Genomic DNA, 26095 nt, shown 5'->3' on the forward strand with positions numbered 1-26095 from the left:
CGGTCATACGCTGTTTTAATTCTCTTCAGCGCTAAAGCCAGCCTTCCTCAAGAAAAAGGATGACAATTGGTAACGAAGCAGCGATTATATTGCAGCTTTTCATCCTTCAGGTTACCTAGAAATAACTTTGAGATTATAGCCATCACTCTTACCTGCTGAATTTGGAACTGCAACAGGTAAGAAACAAAATTGCACTTATAAATTTTTTACCATTTGTAGGCAGAAACCACATGGTGGTTCATGTACAGTTATGTCTAACGTATCATTAATAAGAAGAAAAATGCAACCAAAGTTTGGTGTCTATATAGTCCAAGTCACTTGCCACTCGCTGTTTGCTTGTCACCACTTTTGTCACTTAGTTATGCTCTCACTGTTTTACTGCTCTTCCTGGTGTACGCCTAATTGTCCGAGCTAACCAGGTACTCTGCCATCAGCCTCCAGAACGAAATGGCCAAGCAGCTCTCTCTGCGATGTACGTCCCGGGCTCCCTGCCTGCACCCCTGTACCATCAAAGAGGGCGTGGTAAGCTTTACATGACATCCATATGCATGTTCTTTACATTTCCAGTGTCAATATTTCTAAATAGAATCAATGGCAAGAGCAAGTGGACTCCAGCGAGCAAGTTGCACTACGCAAAATTTTTTTCTGTGGTTCTCATAGAAGTATTTCATGTCATTCATGTTTTGTTTTTGTTTTTTACTACAGACCTATTTCCTTGTGTTTGGCTGAAAATGTTGCTCGGAATGCTGCTTTCCTCAGGGGTGACAGGGAACCTGCGCTGCCCAGGGGGCGCACCTAAATTTGGACATTTAGGTGCGCCCGCAGTGCTGACCTGCAGTTACTACCTGTCCTAGTAGACATATATTCACCTACTACTGCCCGAATTGTGTTAGTGCCAATATGGTACTGTATATAGAAGGATAAGTGGGAACGTGATCCTGGGGAAACAAAACTTGTTTGAAAAAGTTGGTCGCATTCATCTGCCTTTACTGGTTTTGCAGCTAACTAGAATCCACCAGAAGTACCATACTATTTGTTGCATAATAAACCAGTTCCCTACTTGTAGTGTTGAGATTGTACTTTTTCTTCAATAGCGTGTCGCTCAGTTTCATGCCATCGTTATAGCCACTATCAAATGCTGACTTAGGCAGCAAGCAAAAGTGCTGAGATTGTGAGAGGAGCACCGGTAGTAGTGGCTTGCTCGGTGCACTGCTGCTCACCGGACTGCTGCAGGGTATGCTTGAAAGCTTGGTGTTTAGCACATTCACTTTGCTTTGCTTCTATCGGCTCGTACAAAATTGTTGGATTACACCGTGATGATAGCAGACAGCATTTAAACTGAACAGTGCTAAGTGATATTGCAGCTGATGACATATTTTTATTGATAGATGGATGGATGTTACATATGAAAGGAAATTTTGACTTGGCAGAAAAAATATTGCAACATTTTTTTTCCTTACTTTACAAATTCTTCCCCAAACCCGTATTAACTTTTCTTAAAAAAAAAAATAGTTCATTGCGTGGTATTTTTTTCGAAGGTTGTTCAGAGCGATCGATGCAGTCTCTGAATGGGTGATTGCACGAGATTGACGCCTAAATGTATCATAATTTTAATTTTCTTAATAAAATTATATTTTATGCACACAAGGCTCTGTTGGCCAATAGTGTAATTAGTTTTGAGAGGATGATGTTATTTTGGAAGGAGAAAAGTTATGAGCTATGTCATGGTAGAGGCAGCTATTCTGTGAATGGCACTGTTCCACAATGTTGCATTGACTTGTGAATCCAGGTGTACACACAGACCATGATGAATATATTTTATCTTCAACGAATAAAAGGAAGAAGTATGTCAGCCATGTTTCTGAATTTAGATACACCAAAAGGTTATGTATTAAAAGAGTATACTAGATGCTTCATTTTTGAGCTCTTATTTTTGACGTCACAGCCATCGCTGAACTTTTGAAACCGAAATTGGCGAGAAAAGAAAGTTCAATTAAACATTACTTAGTGGTCATAGGCGAAAACCGCCTGGTGAACCATATACACGAACCTCCTACGCTTCATTAGCAAAAAGAAAAATGCCAACAAAATTTGGTCTCTATAGCCCTTAATGCTATTTTCAGTAACTTTTTTCCTCTGCAATAAACGGCACGCCTACCTCAGAGCTGCGGAACTGGTAAGCATTTAAGTGCTAAAAAAAGTGTATGAATGTTCTTCGTTTTATATAAAATAAAAGCACATCAAACACCCCCTCTATGCAGATAAATTAACGGGAAATGAGGGTACTCGTTATCATACATGAAGGAAAGAAGCCAACAGTCGGCGAGGCCAAAGAAAGCATTGGGGATTGTACTATGTCCTTTTTTTTTTAATTTTTACTTCAATAATCACATAAATTAGTAATGTAATCTGTTTAGGGGAAAGAGAATTAAACACAAAGTAGAAGAAAAAACAATGTGCCGATGGTGGGAACCGAACCAACGACCTCCGAGCAACGCGGAGGTCGTGGGTTCGGACGCAATATTTGGAGGTCGTGGGTTCGGTTCCCATCATCGGCACGTTGTTTTTTCTTCTACTTTGTGTTTAATTCTCTTTCCCCTAAAAAGATTACATTACTAATTTATGGGATTATCGAAGTAAAAATTAAAAAAAAAAAGACAAAGTACAATCCCCAATGCTTTCCTTGGCCTCGCCGACTGTTGGCTTCTTTCCTTCATGTATGATAACGAGTACCCTCATTTCCTGTTAATTTATCTGCTTGTAGCTTATGGGGGTCTTGGTTCTGGCAGTCTTGAAGCCATAGATAGCGTAAAAGGGTTCTAGCACAGCTTTCGCCTTCCCTCTTGATCACGTTCTACGTGACGCTGGCGGTAACACAGGACGTTCTACGTCCACCGCTATGGCTGAGGGTGGCGCTGGTGAACACTCTCAAGGTTCGTATACAGACAAAATTATACCCAAGAAAGTAGCAGGTGGGACAGCGGCCGATGTAGCTCAGTTGGAAAAGCACCGGACGCGATATTCGGAGGTCGTGGGTTCGGTTCCCACCATCGGCACATTGTTTTTTCTTCTGCTTTATGTTTAATTCTCTTTTCCCTAAACAGATTACATTACTGATTTATGTGATTATCAAAGTAAAAAAAAAAAAAAAATAAAGGCAAAGTTCAATCTCTAATGCTTTACTTGGCCTCGTCGACTGTTGGCTTCTTTCCTTCACCCCCTCTTATGTGATATATATATATATCATTAAGTGGAGTCTGAGGGCGATGGTATAAAATGTTTCTTCCTAGCAAAATATTAGGCAAAGGTTTAACCCGGCTAAACCTAAATAACCAAAGCAAAAGTGACATGTTTCATTCGATCCACCCCTGTTCGTCTCGATGCGGCAGCCTCTTAGCGAGCTATGTCCACTGGATGATCGGATTCAACCTGTCATCTTCGCCACTTCTGAGTCCCAGACATTTCACGAGGCGCTTCGCCTGGATGATCCATAATGACTGCTGCCATTCAAGACAGCAGCAAAGTCACTTTATACCCATCAGTGAGGCAATGTCGAGAGCTGTTGCAATGCGGAAGCATTTGTGAAGAGGAGGCAGCCCCGGTGGAGCTGTTGCTGAGTGATATCCTGCCTGTTATGTGACTAGAGAGAGGCGAGCGTGGCGGAGCTGTTGCTAAGCTACGTCATGGCTATCATTTGACTAGACAGAGGCTAGCACGCGGATGCGGCGATGGTGTGGCTTCAGCACAGCTGCGGTTGAGCGGCGTCAAGGTTGTCACGTTGTTTCTCCCCAGTTCAAGGTCAACATTACTCTGTCCGCAAAGAAGTAGCAGAAGAGCATAGTAAATCTTTGAATTAAAAATTTACCCTCTGGCCATGCTAACATTTATCCAGCAGCAAAAAGTTTGCGGCAACAAGTTGATGCTGAGGCAATTTGCCAGCATATGCCTTTTTGTCTAATACCTCTATCATACCGGCAAATGGAGATTTCATTCGGATAAAACGGCATTTGATGTATGGAATGTCATTTGGCTTTCGTTGGTAGACAGCAAAATATGTCATTCACAAATGATGGCAGTTACAATCAGTAAAAAAAAACAAAAACACTGCAGTTAATGAACATCAGTTGCATAAAATGCATCCGTAATCTTGTGCAGCATTTTAAAGCAAATAAAAAATTTCTGTGCACCAATTAAAAAGAAAAACAATTATGTTGCAGCACTTCTGTCATCAAAATCCAAGCCAAGTATAGAGTTCTTTCATTTTTTTTTTGTTTATTTTTTGGACTGGTATTGATATGCATTTTTAAATTTTCTTGTCCCCGACTTATGTAATGACTTTGGGCCTTCAGGGCTTCAATAAATGAAATGTAAACAAACAATGTGGGTTACGCAGCTGTACGCATATACATAGTGCGGAGACACACGGAGGCAGGCAAAGCATGCATCTGATGTCCAAAAGCTTAAGTGTTCGTTTACAACCTTCTTTAAATGTTTAGAAGATAAACATACGGGGAGAGGTGGCCAGCAGAGAGCGCAGAAGCCAAAATGATTGAGAGTCGCTGGCATCACTGGTCCGCTGCTATGACCGAGAGTGATGGTGCTCGATGGGAGCCTGCAGTGCGAATAGCTTTGCACCTGACTTAGGTTTATAAAAGCTACTTGTAATCGATATGTCGGTGTATATGTCAGTCGTATCAGGGATTCGCTCTTATCCGTGATGAGCAGCGAGGAGCTCTCGGGGAATGACAAAATCGTGGTTTATAGGTCGGCGATGGAGGCGTGTGACTACTGGCATCTCCCAAGGGGGAAGAGATGCATATAGGGCTGGTGTTTTGTCGTTACGCTGTTCATCCCAGGCCAGCAAGCGACTCCCTTGGACAGTGTTCTTTAGACATATTCTATGACACGTCTGTGACTCGGTAACGATGGTAGTTAGCGGTGGAAGAGCGGCCAAGCAGTCAAGTTCGGCTATAGGAGTGTGCTTAGGTAGACCGGTAATAGTGCGTAGTGTTGCGCGATGAAAGCGTTTGACCTTAGCGAAGTCAGTCTTCGACAGTTGGAGGATGGGTCTGCCATAGAGGATTTTTCTGACCGTTGCTGCTCGGGCCATCGCACGGCAGGCATGTTGCAGTTCAACGCCGTGCCGGTTGGACAGGCGACGAATAGTGTGTAGCAGTGCTGGCCAAAGGCGTTGTAGATGATGAACCCATTTCTGGGGACTGTTGCAGCTTGAGATGGGTAGGCCAAGAATGCGGATTTGCCCATTTGAGGAGGTGATGGTGTTGCCTCCGATGGGAAGATGGATCTGCATACTGGGGTTGGTTTTATGTTTTCCGTCAATATTAATTAATTCTGTTCTATATGGTGCGAGTTCGAGGCCAATTTTGGTTAGTGTATCTTCAAGACAAAGAAGGGCAGCCTGAAATTCAGTCGGCATAGAATATTTGTCTACGTAATCCGCTGCCTCAGTCCAGACGGTAATATCATTGACATATATAGCGAATCTTGCGCTTGTGCTGATTTCCAGATTCTCGGCGACGCGTGTCCTGGCCAAGTTGAACAATATTACATAATATGCTTTACATTACATATTGCATTACATAATATGCTTTAGCAGCGTGATTGACCTTATTATGGAGGTAGGCATATGCATTTCAGAGCTTCATAAGGTAATTTTTTCATTTTGTGAATCAGTTTTTGCATTGTCTGATGACGTTTGGCAACTGTTGCAAGACAGACTATTTGAGGTCACTCAAGAAAGTCTCGCCTTGCAGTGAGCTCAACTTGGCTGATGACCGTCATGATGAAGTTCCTGCGCTTGCTTCCATCGTGGAGGTGGCATCTTCTGGGCCCCCAGTTGTCAAGGGCCCTTCACAGCCATCCTCACCCACCACCAATGTCAGAGCTACACCGCCACCTTCCATAGATATGGCACCATGTGATGTCGTAAGTGTCGGCTAATTTCAGTTTCTTTGCATTCAGCTCCACTAAAGACAGTCCTAGTGGCTGATAGTTTTGAAACTCTGATATGTATTTTTTTTCTCTTTCTTTCCATCAATCTTATGCTATTTACTGCCTAATATTCATTCTTGCTTGGGATTTTTCAGTGTTGTAACGACCATGTAAACGTCATCATGTGAGGTTCTTTTCTTTAAATCTTCTGGCCACCTTGTTCTGTGGCTTATTCAGAGACAGCAATCTAAATGGATAACCAGACCGACCAGTTTAACGACGAATACTTTTATGTACAGACATGGACGGGACGAGAGTAGAATGAGCAAGTGGGATGATGACAAAATACAAATTGTCAAAAAGTCACCAAGTTGTTGGATGGAGAAGCCGGTGCAGACGCTCCGGGTAGTCAGAGTTTTGAAGGGTCGGTGCAGTAGAGCCTCGGTAAGCCCAGCGGAAGGCTAGGCCACCGGACGGGGCCCAGTAGAGGCAAGAGGCCTCGAGTTGCCTATCCACGGCCGATGCGTCGGGCCTCCCCGACGTGCCTGGGCTCAGCACGGCGCCGAACGCTCGTGCCAGTGAAGAGCTGGCGCTGTGGCACTCCCGGGCCCGACCACCGTTCCGAGTTTCGTGGACGACAGGAGAGCAGGACAGGATACGGCCGGCAGGCCCCAGGTCTGGATCCCCGGGTCAGGCCTGGCAGAAGACGCACGGCTCCGAGCTCCTTGGACAGCCGATCGGCTCCGCTGCTCGCCTGTTCTCTCCTGCTCGTGCCTCGCGCTCCTCGAGCCAACCTCCATGTTTTTCTCTTCTTCTTTCTCCAAACGTGGCTTTCTTCATCTTTTATCCAATTATCACATGTTCTTCACACATCACCTGCGCTGTATATCTAAGTGTCGCACAAGTTGGATTCTTGTGCAGAATCTGTAGAGGTGAATTTTTGGCATATTGTGGTCTTCTTAAAAAGTGAGCATGTCATGTTCTGTAAGAGTCAGTATGGAGTCTTGGACCTGGCAAACTGGAACGAGATTGTTAATTGGCATGATGTTGCGACACGTTTTAATGTGCTCGCATCGAACTCCCGTGATTACATGCAGAAACGTCTGGCAGTGAGGAGACAAGGTGGAGAGAGTGAAATGCATCTCTCTACTTTTGGAGAGAGTGTAGGGGGAATGTGGTGAATGGTGGCACGAGGTAAACCACGGTTGCCACTTCGAAGGGAAGGTTTGGTTTAGTTTGGTATTGGAGTTTAACGTCCCAAAGCGACTCGGGCTATGAGAGACGCCATAGTGGAGGACTCCAAAAATTTCGACCACTTGCGGTTCTTTAACGTGCGCTGACATTGCACAGCACACGGGCGCCTAGCTTTTCGCCTCCATCGAAAAGTGGCCGCCGAGGCCGGGATTCAATCCCGCGTCCTTGGGCACAGTAGTTGAGCGCCCTAACCACTGCGCCACCCCGGCGGGGCTCAAAGAGGGAGAATGGAGGGAATGTAATGACATGGTTGATGTTGGGAAAGGTTGAGGGTCGCCGGAGAAGGGGTAGGCAGCGAACGCGAGGGTTAGATGGCATCTTCGAGGCGCTGCAGATGAAGTTATGTGATGTTAGGAAGATAGTGAGAGACCGGAAAGCGTGGCGTGACATGGTTCATAGGGTCACGAAGAGTCGGACACGACTGAACAACTGAACTGAACTGGATGACATGGTACACATTGAAGTGGACCGCTGCACTGGCTTGCATGGTCTCAACTCATTAGTGGCATTAGCGCCTGCTCTGTCTGCAGGGAACCATGCTGTGCCACATGAATTGCATTGTTCTTCTATCATTTATTTGCTTTTTCTGTGTGTGGGTGTGTGTGTTTAGGGCTGAGGATTATGACATGGCCAGATATTGGCACTGCCGTGCGGAGAAGAGGGTAGATGTGGAAAGACACGTGGTACACTTACTGGAGGGCACAAAATAATTGAGAGAAAAATGAGGTCGTGTGATTTTAGAAACTGCAAGGCATATGTAGCCATATTAACTTATTCAGAGTGCTCGGACCTGGGAGTCTAGCATCAAAAAAGAATGCAGGCATCAGTAAATGTTAACGAGAGACAGAAAATGGTGATGAAAGAAATGAAGAGATATTCCAATGCCATTTTATAGTGAAATTGTGCAAGCCTGTTTTATGTCCAGCTCTCTCAATGTGCGGTGCAATAAATGTTTTAGTGTGTGTGTGTGTGTGTGTGTGTGTGTGTGTGTGTGTGTGTGTGTGTGTGTGTGTGTGTGTGTGTGTGTGTGTGTGTGTGTGTGTGTGTGCGTGCGTGCGTGCGTGCGTGCGTGCGTGCGTGCGTGTGTGTGTGTGTCTTCCGACTGCCCGGCCACCTTGTTCAATGTTTTTGGGCTTTATTTGGGCACACATAGCATGTTCTTTATAACAATCTTTTTTGAGGCTTTTTTGATAAAACAAGCAAACTTACATTGTTCCTCCAAGTTTGTCCAGAGGCAGTCTAGTGTAATGACATCTCACCCAGGCATGCTGACACAAAGCAAATTTGAAAGTCTAATTTTCTAGCTAGTGTTATTTGCAACCCAATTGTTGGTATGTTTTGAAAAAAAGGAAAGGTGCAATGTTACCATGCTCAGTAAGTAGATGCTACCAACAGGCTTTGAGGGAAAAAAAAAACATGCTTGCTGGTTCCTGTTGACAGCTAAAGTTTGTCTTGACCTTTTATTGGTTGGATTCCAGTTCCATTGCAGGTAAGGAACACAAGCAAGGAATATGACAGCAGTGCTAGTAAGATGTTTGTTTCTTCTCACTGTGGCCTTGAGGTGTCCACCAACAAAAGCAAAATGTGATGTGCCTTTCCTTTCATCGTAGCTGAGATGGCTTAGACCGTGAATAACTCGGGACTGGGAACTAAACTATCTAACTATCTTCGTGTTAGTTGGCTTTGGTGTCCTTTCAGTAATCTAAGGCAGAAAAAAAAAAACAGCTATGTCTGCAGTATAACCCAAACACTGCTATTTTCCTACATTTGTGGCAAAGTCTGTTGCTTTGGTTGGTTGGTTGGTTGAAATAGTTATTGCACACATTTGACTGTTAATAAATCTAACATAAAGGTGAACAAGGAATGGTCTTGTATTACATGGGTGCCTTTTTTTTTTTGTATGATTGGGGTGGTGATAATTTTAATGTCAGCATTGTTTCTATGTGCGCTTGTGTTCTGCAGGTGGCTTCTCAGATTAATCTCCCGGATGTGGACTACTCTTTTGAGCCATCCTCGCAGTCTACCACTCCTTCACCTGCATCGCCACTTTCGGAAGTAGTCATGGATACACATGTTGCGGTGGGTATACTTGCTTGCGTTATAGTTTGTCCACACTCATTTCTGTTGAAGATGAATTGTACCTGTGGAGATCATTGCTGCAGCGGAAGCAAGGACCTTTGCTTTCACCACACACCTGAGGCTGATCGCGTGATGTGCATTCTTGCTTCTTGGGTACTTGCTACTAACACGTCATGCTGACAAGCGTAGAAACACTGTCACCGTTGCAGGGTCTGCTGGTTGAGTGTAAGGTCACATTAGGAGGATTGATTTCCACATACTTAGAAAAAGTGTGTCTTTGCTCTTGGTGCTGCTAAAGACAAGAAGAAAATGCATCGAGCAGTTTGAAACTTTTTAAAAAGAAGCACAGGAATAAGCTAATAGAGCAGCATGCACTTGACTCCCATTAAGCTGAACTCAGCTGAGACAGGTACTCAGATAAGATGCACCATCTGAGACCATTGCTTGATTTCCTGCAGTGGACACTGCAAAGAAAAGCCACTTAAGATGAATTGTTTGAAGTGTTCTTCAGTTGAGATGAACATTCGTAGCCTCCGCAAACCACGGTGGCCCTGAGTAAAAGTTCTCAAGGGGTGCCCATCTGTCAAAGTCAAGGAAAAAATAATACATTTATTTTTTTCCTTGAACCCTGCTATAGTAAACTCGGATACAGTAAAGTAAAACTGAAGCCCAGTTCATCTTTAGACAACTCTACATTTTCCCCCCTTTACATTAAGGGGGGCACGGCTCTTTGCGGCCGAAATTCGGTCTAAAAATTGATTTTTTTATTTCTTAATTTTCACAGTCTCGAGACGTTTCCACAACTATCTGCAAATTTAGACTGAAAAATACCGCCTATTTCGCACATTACAGCGCTCTAGAGTTGCTAATCTGAACGTTTGCCCCTTTCAATTGAGGTCAAATCGCGCTGAGTTTTGATCGGCCGCAGATCGAGAAATACGCGCTCCACCGGCATCATTTTGGTCTCGTTCAAAAGATTGTGATTCAGGATATTCCCATGTCATGAACGACGTCCGTGAGTGAACACCCAACGCGCAAAACAAAGGGACAAATTTGAGTGAAACACGCACTGCTATTGAGCTCCGAAAGCATGTGACCCAAACGACCACTTTTCTTTGGCTGCTGGTGTCGACTGCTTGCAGCTTGGCGCCATTTTGAAAAGGTCGCGTAGTTAGGCCTAGCTGGTTAGCGACGTTCCGTCGTCACGACCACGGCGTAAAACGGGGAAGTTTAGGTTTCAGCGTCGCACTAGCCTAAATACTGAATAAAGGTAGAGAAAAGAGGCGCGCCGGGGATGTGGCAACCTGGCATCCTGTCATCAGCAATCAGCGAGGAAGCGCCAACGCTCCGCGATGGGCCGATGGTGCATGACAGATAGGAGAGCGAACGATTTCCTTGAGGCGATTCCTGCCGCGTGCGAGCATCGTAATTATGACAATGCAGATGAAAAAGTGATAACTAAGCAGTTTTCATAGGCGCAAAAGATTGAACACTCGGAAAAGTTAGTGGCGCCGCGCCAACGGCAATCGCGAAACGGAGTCACGAGCGGCATGCAGAATGGCAAACTTCGTCGAAATAAATTTGCTTCTGAATTGCAGGGGGCAATTATCTCGATGTACAACGATGCATTCACACCAAAAACTAGTCATAACTCATTTTATCGAGTTTCTGTTAACCTTGGTAATTCAAAAATATGTCAAAAATGTTTTTTGCCCATTTCTCAAAATTGAATTTTGAACACAGTCACCAGATCAATATTTCTGGTCCTGCTCTTGCTACAGTTATTTTCTATTACTAGAAAGCTAACCTCATGTATCTTTTGACTCCAAGGTAAAAGTCATAACCATACAGGAAAATTTACTGACCTGACCTGGAAAATGACCTGTATTTTACGACAAATCAGCGCAGGCCCTGTAAATTCCCTATAGAGCTATATTGCCTTAAAACCCTGATTATATGACATAAAATTATGCACAGCTTGCTTTGTATCGCTGATCGCCAACAGCAACTTTCCGGAATTAGAAATGATGTTTCTGCACATCACTGCAGGTGTCACTTATACCTTATACACTGCATATGTAAGAATCTCAGAGGCAGCCTCAAGGGTCCGTATATATATATATATATATATATATATATATATATATATATATATATATATATATATATATATATATATATATATATATATGTATATATGCTAAGCATTCTCTTGTCTTAATAGTCATACTTATATTGCTTGAAAAAGACAAATCAGTAGTTAGCAGAACAGCTAAATATTTAATAAATACTTTCTTTTCATTTGCCTCGCTAAGAATGATATTGTTTAGCCTGTAGGTCAATTCGTTAGGTATCTTCGATTTAGTAATCAGTATTTGGCACATGGCATTCTCGAAAAGCGATATGCTCCTCATGCACTTTTCTTACATGTACTTGTTACCTTGACATCTAGTTCAAAGAGTGGTGAATATGCTGTACAGTCGAACCCGGATATATCGAATTCGAAGGGGATCGCGAAATAGTTCGATATATTGATAATTCGATATACAGAAATTGGCTTGTGACGGCACTTACGATGTGAAAAAACGATACCATATTTGTCGCGTAATCAACCCACTCGCATAATGAACTCACCCTCTACTTTTGCACCTGAGAATTTGAAAAAAAAAAAAAATGCGTTAAGGCTAGCTCGCTCACATGCAAGCGACTGAGCGATCTCAGCAACGAGCGGCAGCGACAGAGCGAAAATTTTCAAACTTGTTGGAACTGCGTCCCTCTCGCTGCTCGAGCCACCGCGGCAGCTCAAAAGAAGGTTTCTGTGTCGCCGCGGATTTTCGCTTGCATGTCGATGGCGCGCGTCAGTCCGTTTCGGTCGTCTCATCAACAGCTCATTGGCAGCGTGCCAAGATGCTGCGCAGCGATAACGTCAGGGCGCGTTTATCTTTTTATAGCTCCTGCGGTGGCGGGGAGCGAACTTGGCAGAGTGCCCGTGATGGCTTGATTGCACAAGCCTGGTTCGATTTATCGCGCGCCATGATCGCAGCAGCTGACCGCGTGCTTTCGCCAATTCATACATGCAAGGATAAACGATAAAAAAAATAAGTAGAATAAACATCCCCGCAAAAAAAAAAAAAATAACCCTGCCGCTTCTTAACGTCCGCAGCTGCCATATCTTATGCTACGCCGCCCGTACAGCCCAACGATAAAAAAGAATGACTCGCAAAAAAAAAGAAAACACAGAGAGAGCCTTTTTAACATCCGCAGGCGCCATAGCCACGTCTGCCGCCGCGCCGCCGCACGCAGAGGGTTCGCAACACACGCTGGAGAAAGTGTCCGACGTCGGTCTGAAAACGGGCTGAGCTGGCTTGGCGCATGCATTGTTGCGCATGCTGAAGGAGAGAGATAGCTCGGCAAAAGAATGGGCACACCCACGCACATGGCTTGCAAACGTCATGTGTTGGCGCGCGGGAAGCAACAACTGCAGATGCGCGCGCCTTTGGGGAATGGTCGCGACACTGCCCAGACCAGCCGTCGCTGAACTGTCCCCACTCATTCCTTCCACGCGTGGCTTGAAAACGTCACACGGCAAACGGCCAAGGGTGATGCGATCGTCTTTGGGGAAGGCACACTTTCCAGTGCGTGGTGCGGAGTTCGATATATCGAACGACCGGTGATATTGAATTCGATATATGACGCGGCTTTCCTATACTTTTACATGGGATTTTCAAGGGGATATTTCGTGAGTTCGATATAACCAAAATTCGATATATCTGGGTTCGATATAACCAGGTTCGGCTGTACTTACAGGGTTTGAAGTATGCTCTGGCCTCTCGGTTTGAATGGTGGCGAGAAAATGTGTTCACACCTGTAGGTGCATTAAACAAAATTTTGCAATTATTATTTTACTGCATGTAAATTTTCTTTAATGTTTTCAAGAAACATCGTTTTGGACGCACCTTTCATGCTCACATATATATTTTGAGAAAACACTTCTGAAAAGGCATTATCCCATGGTTCTTCCAAGCATCTTAGAAGAGTGCCCCCCCCCCATTTGGAAAGAAATTTAATCTGATATACTTTCATTTACTTAAACTGTCGAACCCGGATAATTCGAATTTTGGTTATATCGAACTCACGGAATAACCTTTTGAAAATCCAATGTAAAAGTATAGGAAAGCAGCTTCGTATATCGAAGCCAATTTCACTGGTCGTTTGATAGATCAAACTCCGCACCACGTGTTGGAAGGTGCGCCGTCCCCCAAGATGATCGGATCGCCTTCGGCCGTTTGCCGCATGACGTTTTGAAGCCACGTGCGGAACAAATGAGAGGGAACAGTTCGGCGACGGTTGGTCTAAGGCAGCGCTACCCCCTTTCCCCAAAGGAGTGCGCATCTGTGGTGAGCGCTTGCCGCACGCCAGCAGGGGATGTTTGCAAGCCATGTACGTGAAGGAATGAGACGGAATTGGTTTGGTAACGGCCGGTACAGGGCGGATGCAACCAATGCAGCCGTGGTGTTCGGGAGAGGGGAAAAACGCGATAAGAGCAAAACGCAAGGATGTGCCTGATCTTTTGCTGAGCTTTCTCACTCCTTCTTCTCTCTTTTCCGATCTTCGTTCTCAGCAGCACGCGCTACGCATGCGCCAAGCCAGCTCAGCCCGTTTTCAGACAGAACATAGGACGCTTTCTGCAGCATGTGTTGTGAACCCTCTGCGCGCGGAGGCTGACATGCGATGTGCATCTCGTGTCGCTGTACTGAATGTAATAAGGGAGTAATTACTCATTGCATTCACCCAAGCGCAGCCATACGGCTACAAAGGAAAGCTATACAGCTTTCTCAGAAACTTCGTAGTTAAAGAAAAATTCGTCCTGATCCGGGAATCGAACCCGGCACCACCGCCTTTCCGGGGCAGTCGCTCTACCGACTGAGCTAACCAGGACGGTCAGCAGAGAAGACGGTAGGGTGAGAGCGAATTGATCTATAACTCGAAGTGGGAATGTTGTTGGTCAAATATTTAGGTGAAACCCCCAAGGTGGAGTAGATTTGTAATAAGGGAGTAATTACTCATTGCATCCACCCAAGCGCAGCCATACGGCTACAAAGGAAAGCTATACAGCTTTCTCAGAAACTTTGTAGTTAAAGAAAAATTCGTCCTGATCCGGGAATCGAACCCGGCACCACCGCCTTTCCGGGGCAGTCGCTCTACCGACTGAGCTAACCAGGACGGTCAGCAGATCAGATGGTAGGGCGAGAGCGAATTGATCTATAACTCGAAGTGGGAATGGTGTTGGTCAAATATTTAGGGGAATCTCCCAAGGTGGAGTAGATTTGTAATAAGGGTGCGCTTGGGTGGATGCAATGAGTAATTACTCCCTTATTACAAATCTACTCCACCTTGGGGGTTTCCCCTAAATATTTGACCAACAACATTCCCACTTCGAGTTATAGATCAATTCGCTCTCACCCTACCGTCTGCTCTGCTGACCGTCCTGGTTAGCTCAGTCGGTAGAGCGACTGCCCCGGAAAGGCGGTGGTGCCGGGTTCGATTCCCGGATCAGGACGAATTTTTCTTTAACTACGAAGTTTCTGAGAAAGCTGTATAGCTTTCCTTTGTAGCCGTATGGCTGCGCTTGGGTGGATGCAATGAGTAATTACTCCCTTATTACAAATCTACTCCACCTTGGGGGTTTCCCCTAAATATTTGATGTACTGAATGTGCGTAAACTATAGCAGCGGTGGACTTAAAAAGCGGCAGATCTATTCTTTTATTTATTTATTTTTACGAGAGTCCTCCATCCTTGTCATTGTGCTAAACGGGCTGCTTAGCATAAAGTATGGCTTTAAGAAGCTGCATGTTTTTTCTTTTTTTTTTGTGAGATTTGTTCATTCTTGCATCCATGAATCAACGAAATCACGCGGTCAGCTGCGATCATGACACTAGCTTTGAGCATTGTTTGGTTTAAACGCCATTTGAAGCTATCACACTTTCCAATGATTTTGTGGCAGTGGACTACGCCCGCCCCAAGCACAGCATGATAAATCGAATCAGGCTTGTGCAGTCAAGTCATCACGGGCATTCTGCCAAGATCGCTCCCCGCCACCGAGGGAGCTATCAAAAGATAAACATGCCGTGGCATTATCGCTGCGCAGCATCTTGATGTACTGCCAACAAATGAGCTGTGAATGCGACGGCCAAAATGGATGGACTGTTATGCAAGCAAAGACGCTCGCGATTTCGGCTGCGGCGATGCAAAAGCTTGTTTTGAGCTGTCGCGGCAGCTCAAGCGGCGAGAGTGACACAGTTCCAATAAGTTGGAAATTTTTTGCCCGGTCGCTGCTGCTCGTTGCCGAGTTCGCTCAATCGCTTGCATGTTAACCGACTTTAACACTTTCTTTTTTTTTTCTTTCAAATTCTCGAGGGCAAAATTGGAGAGTGGGTTCATTAAGCGAATGGGTTGATTCCGCTACAAATATGGTATCATTTTTCACGATCATAAGCGGTGTCTCAAACCGATTTTTGTATATCGAATTATCAATATATTGAACTATTTCGCGATCTCTTTAGGCTTCGATATATCCGGGCTAGACTGTAATAACATAAAAACATATTTACCCGGTACAAGTAAAATGCGGCTGTTTCATGCATTTTTCTCTGTTTCGAATGATGGTCGTTGCATCATTGTTATATAAATATACTAGTAGAATGATAAAAGGGGCATTTTTAAAAGTAGCTCATATCGACGAGATTGAGGTTGCCAGTTTGGGAAGACACTAGTCATTCAAAATGCGAAGGATTCGCTTTATCACAAAAGTATGGTTGAGTGCCAACGGTCTCCTCTTTCCCTTTACCTGTTTGCAGGATTCGCTTGGAGTGGAAGGAAGCTGTGCATCCTCCTTTACCATCATTTTTGATGCCGCCGCCTCTGCCACTGCCGACGATAGTGCTACAGTTGAAATGCCGGCCACTGTGAAGGAAGAAGCATTGTGTGTGGAGCCGACTGAAAAATCGGGACCTCTCATAAGAGTTCACAATGTGCCTATTGTCTTCGAACTCAATGACGATAGCGGTTCTGATAGTGACATTTCGAGTAGATGTGAAAGTCCTCCACTTGCAGAGTCAAGGAAGCATCGAAATTCCTGCTCCTTTCAGCTCTCTCTTGGGGTGAAACAGAGTAGTTCGAAGTCCAACGTGAGTATCGTAAACACATTTCGTCTGCTTTGTGTAGCATATAGATCTTGTGAGACAGTTCTTATTGCTGGCTCGAGGAGCGTACAAATGTTCCTGATTGCTTTAAAGCCACCGTTCTGCATAAATCTAGCTTAGATTTTCTTTGGTCCTCAGTCTTCTGCCATGTTTCATGCTACCTGCCTGAGGCTTTATTGCCTATTTTTAGTTGGGCATGATGTTGTACAGTGTGTGAAAGAGTGTAGGCACAAGCATTGATGTCTATGCAACCCGTTAACAAAGGAGAGTTGGCAGTAATTATTTAATGCAGAGAACCAATCACGTCAGACAAATTAGATGCATAAAAATGCCCTTAATGGCTAGCAGAGATGGTGTGGTGTGGCCCAGTTTTTGACAGAAGGTTTGAATCATGACACAGTAAAATTGGGTGGGTTTGAGTGCATAGAGCAGGCTCACTCATGCTACAGGCAGCGTTTTAGCGCTATCTCTGGAAAAGCCAGTATACTATATACATTCAGTGTATCCATCCTGCCAGCACTCGTAAGGCAGAAACGTGGAAAGGCTCATGAAAATGCTTGCATTTAAATTGGGCTTCACAGCCGAAACCTGTAGGAACAAAAGTCGAGTTAACGAGATCCTTATTAGGGAGAGGGGAATAATATAGTCACATTGCAAAGGAGCTTTGGTAATGGAGGTGCAATTAGGAATTTTCTTTGTTAATGATGTTGGTAGATAGTAGTACAGCAGAGGGTGTGCTAGAAGCTATTGTGAGGTGCCTTAGATTTTCAGCAGTCATAACCTAGCTTTTGACAATTTTGAGCTGAAGATCTCTGAAGTTGTTTTGTTTTGATGCTGTGCCGAGGGTTGTAGCCAAACTTTAGTTAGAGGTGTAGTTCTGCAACAGCATTCTTACCAAAGGCTGTGTCAGGGCAGTTATTGTACACCTGAAGGACCAGAGGTCCCGTGACTTCATCTATTTTTTTTTAATCATAAATGTGGCTTTCTGCCTTTTTTTTTATGCAGTCTCTGGCTTCGAAGGATGCATGCACTGGAAGAGGATTCCAGCATGGCGAGGTGCGTTGTCATGCCAGCCAAGAAACAATGTCTTTTTTGCGCTTGCCTGGGATACCTAGGTACCCTAAATTGGTATTTCAAGGAGAGAGTGATAATGTTTAAGATATAGTCAGGGAACTGTTTGAGGTCACAGAAATTCCAGAAGTAGGACAGATTCCCTGGCATCAGGGAAGAGCTTTCAATGCCTGAACTTGTTTGACAGAGAGCCGCATCATGTCCGAGTGTATCCACCTAAGCTAATAGCAGTTGCTCTGGCACATCACTTTTTCTTCTTCCCAAGACAAGCCACTACACTCTGGTTGCATTTCACAGCTCTTTACTGCACCCTGTGCTGCTCGGGAAATATTGTTTAAAGGGGTGCTATAAGATCAAGTCCGTTCATTTTTATCCTGTGTAAAAGTATATTCTTTGGCTCTCTCCCGCTACTTTTGTGCTGCTGCAAGAGAGCCTTTTATTGTTAAGAATTTTGGATTTAAAAATGTCCTAGGCACTTGATTGAGACTCCCGATGTTGGGGCCAAGGACTCCGTGGTTACCATTTTTAATCTGAGTTTAGGTGTAGCCTGGTCTCATAGATCTGTGCCCCAGGTTCTCCTGTCCCGACGTCATTGCAGTCTACTTGTGCGTCTCTCATAGCCCGAGTCGCTTTGGGACGTTAAACCCCAAAAAATCAAACCAACCAAATATAGCTGCTGGCCTACCTATATTTCATGAAATTCAGGAAAAAAAAAACTGGGTGATTCCTCTGATGCCATCTAATCATATTCTTCTGTGGAAAGAAAGTTTTGTTTCATGGAAGGACTTTGACTGTGCTGCGGTCAATTCGAACAAGCAGTGTAGCTCACATGTGTACAGGTTGCTGAGCATGGGGTGACGATGATGTTTAGTGAGCAGTTCAGAAGTGGGGTCATTGCAGTGTGAGTTGCACCCAAACGAAATGTAGAGATGCTGTAATTGTTGTTGTGATCACCATTTGAGGCGGTACAATGGGATGCTTCTTTGTTTCGTTGTGCTTCATTATTTGCTTGCTTTTTTTTTTTTTAGGCAAAAGCATTGCGTTTAAACCTCGGTATAATGAAATTCTCGATATAACAAAGTTACAGGGAATACATAATGTAATGGCCATTAGAAACCATGTTTATTTTACCTCAATATAACAAAGTAAATATTTTTATAATTTCATTACAACACAATCTTCAGACAAATAAATTTTACCCGGAAGGGCAAAAATTTCACAGAGACGACGGCCAAAGGGAAAGCGTTGGCAGCGCGTGAGACTTGGGTAACTTACGTGGACGGGCCTTCCGGGGCACGTGGCATTCGCTCCCTACAAGCAAGAAATAAGCGATAAGCCGCTAGAGTATCTGCGTCCCCACCTCCCGCTTTTTTTTTCTCTCCCTCTGCCTTTTTGCTTCGTCATAAATGAAGGAGAGCAGCGGCTTCGTATCCCCCCCCCCCCCTTCCCAACTCCTGCTCTGCTCACTCCTTTGCTACGATCCAAAGAGACTCTTCCCCGTGCCTATGAATGAAGGCTGATGCATCAGCGTGCACGCCCGTCTATCATCCTTTTCTCGCACGGCTCTCGCGCGGCCGCATCTTCCACAGGCGTTGTTTGTGCGTTGCTTGCCGCTTGGTTTGCCGATTCCAACTCTCCTTCGCTTTAGTTTCCCCACATATGTTGCCGCAGCACCTGTTTGTACTCTGCTTTCTGCTCTACAGTGAAAGCTCGTTAATTCGAATCTCGATCGTTCGAATTTTCGGATATTTCGAAGTACACTACTTGGTCTGGCCAAGCTACATAGAGATCTGTGTCTAAAAAGCTTGTTAATTCGAACGTAAGTTGGTTTCGCTATGGATAATTTGGAACTACGTGCCGCCATGTCTGGGCGGCATGGCGCACATTACACGGCAAAAAAAAATGTAAAGAAAGACCTTCGTGATAGGAAGGCATAATTAGAGTCTACGCAGGTCCAAAACAGGGACAGAAGGTGGAACCAGGCAAAAGCATGGAAGAGTGGGTAAAACCTAAATGGCGTCATGGCCGGCGGCGATGGAGGGAGGGGCGGCGGCTGCCTACTCTCACTTCTGCGCAACCTCCTTAGCTCGCAACTAGGTACTCGTTAATTCCAGCCCTGTTAATTTGGAAATATACGGATAAGTACTGTCGGGGCGGTCCCAGCCAACGCCCATGAAAGTCTGTGAGGGACACTATGGGTTAAACTTTTTTTTTTTTTTTTTTTTTCGACAGCCATCTATCTTTCCACCCATCAGTTGTAAACAGAAGCACGCCGCACTGGCTTTTAGCATCGTTCACTTCAAGAGCTGCTTGCTGCTGCTATCGTGCGTTCCAATGATTGAAGTGGCAGTAGACGGCGCCGGTTCCAGTCGCTCATAGCATGATAAAGCGAACATACTGAAAAAGAGGCTTGCAATTGGACAAGCGCAGGCACTTTGCTAAGTTCGCTCTCCCCCTCGCCCCTGCTGGAGCTAAAGTCAAAAGGTAAACACGCCGTTATTGCTCTGGAGCATCTTGGCGGACTGCCAAGAAATGTGTTGTGATAGCGCGAAACGAAGGGAGGGACGTGCTAACGACTGACACTTTTTTTCAGATTCGTAGGCACAAATCAGGGCTTGGTGGGTTCATTATGTGAGTGAGTTTGTTACGCGACTAAATATGGTACATTTACCCTAATACAAATGATTCTTGTCAGTTTTTTCGAGACCATTCGATAATTCAAACTTTTTTCCCGGCCCCGTAAAGTTCGAAATAACGAGCTTTTTCTGTATTTGTCAATTCTCCTCTAGGACTCTCCTTCGCTTTGTCACTGCCTGGGTCACTGCCTGAGTCAGCATCACTGCCTGGGTCCTTTGCAGGAAGACCCAGGCAGTGACACTGACGCCGAAAATGGCAAAGCCCCAAGTAACCATGAAGTGCTTGACGCAGTAGACGTGCGAGTTTAACAGGACAGCAAGAAGCGATGCAATCCCTGTGGGCCTATGAACGCAGTGCGAGGCCATCTCTGATAGCTAAGCAGATGCAAAAGAAGGTCACAGACTAATTTCAGAGGAAATAAAAACGAAGTCCTTACAACTGGCAAGTGCTCAGCTAATGTTTCTGCATGCTAGGCACAGAATTTCGATACGAAATTTTAATATAACGAAGTAAACTGCTGATTTTTACGACTTCGTTATATCGAGGTTTAACTGTACTTCGCTATGTTCACATATTTCTGTGCACAGACCGCGTAAGCAAAATTGTTTCCACAGCAGTTGTGAGTAATTGAGAAGTAATAGAAGTTAATGAGTGGTGTCAATCGATAGTGGGTGACGTAATGTGTGAAAAGATCATTAGGCCAATACTTTAATTAGGTAGTTAATTACAGGCAAAAAATTAAACAATCTGCAGCAGTTGTGAGTAATTGAGAAGTGTTAGAGGTTAATGAGTGGTGTCATTCGATATAGGGTGGCATAATGTGTCCGAACTATAATTAGGCCAATAAGTTGATTACGTATTTAGAGGCAGAACACGCAAAATCATGTGCGCAGCTGTTGTAATTAAGATATGGTAAAGGTTAATTAGTGGTGTCAATCTATAGAGAGTGATGTAATGTGTCCTAAAATAATTAGGCCAATAAGGCAATTAGGTAATTAATTAGAGGCAGAAAATGTAAAAGTAAAGGCGGAAATAATCTCATTAGCCAATGGCCTGGCGCCATATTTGAATGTATCAAATACTAAAATACGTAATTAAATCAGTCAATTTAGGTGATGCCAAGGATGTGAAGTCATGCAGCCTGAAGTTGGGCAAAAAGGAATATAGGAAGGGATTGGCGTGCAATTTGAAAGTACCAAAGACTAAAGTAGTTAATTAATGGAGTCAATTAGCGTGACGTCAACGATGTGACGTCACACAACCGGAAGTAGAGCCAAAAAAGGGCATAGGAAGGGGTTGGCACGCAATTTAAAAGTACCAAAGACTAAAATAGGTAAACAAGAAGTGAATTTAGCTACTAGAAGCAACCAGAAGCAACCAACAGCAGCATCCATGCTTTCGCATTACTCCAGTGCAGATTCTGCAGTGCTCTTTAATTTTTTTTTTTCGGAGTATATTGTAGACTGCGCCGTCTTTCTTTTTTTGTGTGTGTGTGTGTCATTCTGGAGCCTGTAACAGTTTTATCTTGACAGTGTTAAAGGCCCTGTTCTCAAGAAAATCCGGAACCGTTGTCGGCTTTGTGAGCGAAAATTCAGGGTAGTTTCCTCTGGCTAGTAGGTGGTAGCCAGCTGGGGACATGGCTGTGCTGACTTCTGGTCAGGTTGTGTGATATCACAAAACCTCATGGCATGGCGAAGTTTGCAGGCACTGCCAGCTTGGGTTTCGCATTTGAGATGGAAGAACGTTATCGGAACCTAGCCGTCTATGTCTTTTGCATCCAGAGTTTGCGCTGCCCCTAGGCCACACCTGTATGTTCGTACAGCTTAGCTCAAGCGGGGATTTATGTCTATGCCGGCTGGCTTTTCACATAATGTGGTATCTTATGATTCTGGGCTGATAAGTATCAAGATTAAATGATTGATTAAAGCAAGATAAAAAGCACATGTAGGCAAACAAACACCTGCAAGGGAAGTCTGCAAACGGTAGCCATTAAAGCCAGCGTGTGGTACTCTCACATCATCATTGTTATCAGCCTAATTATAAATTACATAATGAGGATAAGATAAGAAAAAACTGCTCAATATTTCTTGATAGTCCAAATCCGAGCTCGGCTCATATTATAATCAAGAGCCATCGCTCCAGTCCGCAGTCAAATGTCCCGCGCGGTCAGCCATCCGAAAGTAACCCCACGCATGGAGGGGGCACTTTCGGTGGCCCGTAAAACAGAGAGAAATGGCACATTGTGAAATCAAGATGACAGAGGGAGATGGAAAGAGTCTAAAACAACCTCCTTTGCTGCTGCTAGCAGCAAGCAAGGGCGCGACAAGAGAGAGCGAAAGTAGCGATCGAGTTACGTGTCGTTGGCGCGAGCCCCTGAACGTGATGCGTTGTAGCAGACATGTCAACAGAATAAAAATAAAAACCTGCAAACCTGCGGCAGATAGCAAAACAACCATTGAATCCGTAACCACATGCACGCGCTGCATGATCGCTTAGCGCGATAGAGTAGCACGTGCGGAGCGACCGCGCCCCCCAGCAAAGAAGGTGGCGGGGGTTGGGCGCGGTTGCTTCTCACTCTTCAGTATATATGTATCAACACAGCGTGGGGCGAAAGTACGAACTTGTAGAAAGATATTACAGATGGCGCAGCCTGTCCACGCTTGCCCCAACTTCGCACCTGAGTGTGAAGTTTTGAACGCACGATAGAGAACATACTGGTAAGTTTTTGCTCTTCCCCCCCACAGTGTCACCGACATACCGGTACGTTCGTGGCAGCGATAGGTTTAAATCAGCTTTGCAACTTGGTGCTTTCAGTGCACATACAGTAGTAAGAACTGAGCTGAGAGAAAGTGTACCATCCAAGGATTTGCTTGGCACACCCATTCTTCATTGTTTATGAGAGTGCTTAGACCAACATGAGGTGGGCTTAACAGAAATATCGCAGGAAATTATGATGAGCTTGTTTTCATTCTATTGTTTGTTCCAGTGAACCTGTTTTTGAAGTGCCCTTAATTGCTTCTGTCCCTGCATAGCTCACAGCCATCTCCCAAAATATCCGTCACACATTTGCAGGTGGATGCTCTGCTTGAAGTCGTGGCCTCTTTGGGCAGAATCGCAGATGAGGCATCTCCCGCTCGTGTGGATGCTGTCATGATGTCTCTCGAAGAAGGCATCAAAAGGCCAGGGTGCCCTGTGAAAGTGCGGAAGATACTGTCAGATGTGCTTGAGCTGCGAGCCACGCAGTGGCAACTTTTGTTTGCGTAACAGCTTGCCACAAGATAAGACAGATCATTGGTAACATTCCCCACGTGATGCTGGCCTCCACCTAGATACAGATGTGTCTACTGCAGCAAGATTTTACAGAAGACAAGTGAACTGTCCAGTCTTTGGAACACAAAAGTGAGCTTGGTGTCCATAAGTGATGATGTACATTTTTTTGGCACAAAGCAAGTGACCACAGCAACTGTGATATAAAGAAGGTTTCATATTTCAATGTCCACTATGCTATATTTTGTGCACGTATGCACCGAGAGGACATCAAATGCACTAGCTCTCTCAACCCACTCAGAAGGAAAGTGTCTAACATTGCTGTTATCTATAAAGCATTTAGCACTAGCAGTTTGTTTCCCAGAAGGGTCTGTGCCATATAACAATATTTTTTTTTCTTGAGTGAAGTCTCTCCTGGGTAGAAAAAGTTCCTGCCGAGGTACCTTCCTTTGGCCTTTCCCTTTCTGTGCAATGGAACAATTTGAATTTTCAATTATATCTGATATTAAATTAAGAAGAAATGGTCAGGGCACCTAAATCGAAGGCTATAATCGATAGTCCCTCAGGGTTATGAAATGTGACCTGAGCGGGGGTAAGCATGACAGGGGATGGCAGATAGTCAAGTGGTCAGGTGAGATCAGCAAGATGGCGGAGAAAGCGTGGTTGCATCAGGCCTTTGTCCTGCAGTAGACAGGCAGTTTAGGCGGTAGGATGGTTAGGATACCGGTAAGCTGTCTAAGGAGACTAAAGATTTGATTAAGAAACGCCAAAGTATGAAAGCTTCCAATCCAATAGACCAGATAGAATTGGCAGAGATATCAAAGGTAATCAATAAGCACAAAGTGACCGATATAAGGAAGTATAACATAGAGAAAATTGAGCATGCTGTAAGGAATGGGGGAAGCCTTAAAAGCAGTAAAGAAATTGGGCATATGCAAAAATGAGATGTATGCATTAAGGGAGAGGGCGGGCAATGTCATCACGAATATGGACAAGATAGTCAAAGTAGCCGAGAAGTTCTGTACTGATCTCTACAGTAGCCAAAGTAGTTGGGACAATATTGAGATTGACAGTAGCGAAAAGCAGTCAGATGTCCCGAGGTTAAGAAAGTGTATAGGAACTGAAAAGAGAGAAAGCGGATCACGGCCGGTCTCGAGGGAGAGTGCGCACTCTTACGGCCTTCTCAATCGCCGCGGGAGCAATGGGAGCTTTTCTCCTTGAGTTACGCTCTCCGCCGCCACAAGGGGCGCGACTTGCTCACTGTACGCTCCGCATATGCTTCAGCGGCAGCGGGTGGCTTTTGCCTGGTTTCGTGCTGTCGCTTGCGGGTTTCGTGGTGAGTGCAGCCCCGAAATTAAAGAACACGGAAGGTAGATGCTGCAGCGGCATGTCGTCAGCGTACTGCACGCGTGAGCCGAGTCTTTATATGATGAACACTAGCTCAGCAAACGTTCGACAAGCATATGTTACATACACTGCGGCATGGTAGCTACTTTTGCCCAGTTTAATCCAGAGTTTTCTCAAGCCTGTACAAGAATAGCAATAAAGAAAAAACTGGATGAGCAGTGATCACATCGAAGCTTCTTCAAGGCTAAAATTACAGCAACTCGTCTGCAACAGCAAAACCGTCTTTCAGTGCTAGATGCGAAACCATATGTGGCACTGAAGGTGAAAATAATTTCATAAAAATGTAATGTAAGTTGCATAATGCTTGCATGATATAAAGTATCAGTATAAAAGTCGAAGTAAACACTGTAAAGTTGAGTTTTCAATGTTGTTATAATTTATATATTAGCAAATGTTTTGTATTATGAACATGTATTTTAATTTTGCAAATAAACACTGCTTTAATGAAATTTTACATGATATGCTCATTATGAAAACAAAAAAATGGTTTGATATTCATGATGCAACTTGTGCTGGAAGTGGTAAAAAGAGGCCAATAAATGACGCAGCTGGTTATACTCGATTGCAGTGGCTGACAAACGAGTTCACTTGCTATAATGAAAGCATCCAAGAAACTTCTAAAGCGTTAAAGGAAACTTTCACTGAAGAAACATTTCAAGAAATGTTGTTCATCAGGAGTTTACTGTACAAGTGATAGAATACCTTCTGGGGAAAGGGGCTCTGTCCTCACCAGGCAACTCAATAGCGACCCCATTGAGGCTCTTTTCTGGAAAGTAAGGCTAATGTGCGGAGAAATGTGAGGGCCGTAACAGCGGCACTTGACTACGTTGTCAAGACGAATGTTTCATCCCAGAGCAAAATCAAGGCAGCTTGCGTTCATGCTGGAAAAATTGTTTCTGCACATATATTTTAGTTTAGCTTACGTCGCTGGATGCATTGGTAAGTGAATCAGTGATTTCGGGTGTGATGCTTGCGCTATTCTTGAATCTAGCGAAAGAAGCAGCCCCATGTTATGCAGCCTCAAGCACTCTAGGTGGGCGGATAAGGTTAAGGAGTTCACAGGAGTGAAGTGGATACAGCTAGCACAGGACTGGGTTAATTGGTGGAATATGGGAGAGACCTTCACCCTGAAGTGGGTATAGTCAGGCTGATTGTGATCAGACAAGCTGGTGATAGTGGCTTATTCGTAGCCATGTTGTGGAGCAACTCTGGCTGTTAGGTGTAC

General features: G+C 44.5%; 1 protein-coding gene and 2 non-coding genes across 11 annotated transcripts in view; 1 reads left to right on the forward strand and 2 right to left on the reverse strand.

Moving 5' to 3' along the window:
- Nucleotides 1-25296, forward strand: part of LOC146209346 (uncharacterized) — a 40194-nt gene extending 14898 nt beyond the window's left edge. For 6 of the 9 annotated variants that reach the window (XM_084599715.1, XM_084599710.1, XM_084599725.1 and 3 more), the window contains 6 exons: nt 420-522; nt 5775-5946; nt 9169-9285; nt 16144-16473; nt 17494-17544; nt 23236-25295. In XM_084599715.1, coding sequence (XP_084455841.1) covers nt 420-522; nt 5775-5946; nt 9169-9285; nt 16144-16473; nt 17494-17544; nt 23236-23460 — 998 coding nt within the window. In that variant the 3' untranslated portion in view covers nt 23461-25295. Of the gene's footprint in view, nt 1-419; nt 523-5774; nt 5947-9168; nt 9286-16143; nt 16474-17493; nt 17545-23235 lie in introns of all 9 variants that reach the window. The other 3 variants (XM_084599727.1, XM_084599729.1, XM_084599731.1) reach the window with 3 other exon arrangements.
- On the reverse strand, nt 14150-14223 carry TRNAS-GGA (transfer RNA serine (anticodon GGA)). The gene has a single exon. It is a non-coding gene; the product is annotated as a tRNA-Ser (tRNA).
- Nucleotides 14435-14508, reverse strand: TRNAS-GGA (transfer RNA serine (anticodon GGA)). The gene has a single exon. It is a non-coding gene; the product is annotated as a tRNA-Ser (tRNA).
- Nucleotides 25297-26095: the final 799 nt, after the last annotated feature.

Source organism: Amblyomma maculatum, chromosome 1 (assembly GCF_055883805.1).
Source record: "Amblyomma maculatum isolate TAMU_Amacu chromosome 1, ASM5588380v1, whole genome shotgun sequence".
Taxonomy (NCBI): Eukaryota; Metazoa; Arthropoda; class Arachnida; order Ixodida; family Ixodidae; genus Amblyomma; species Amblyomma maculatum.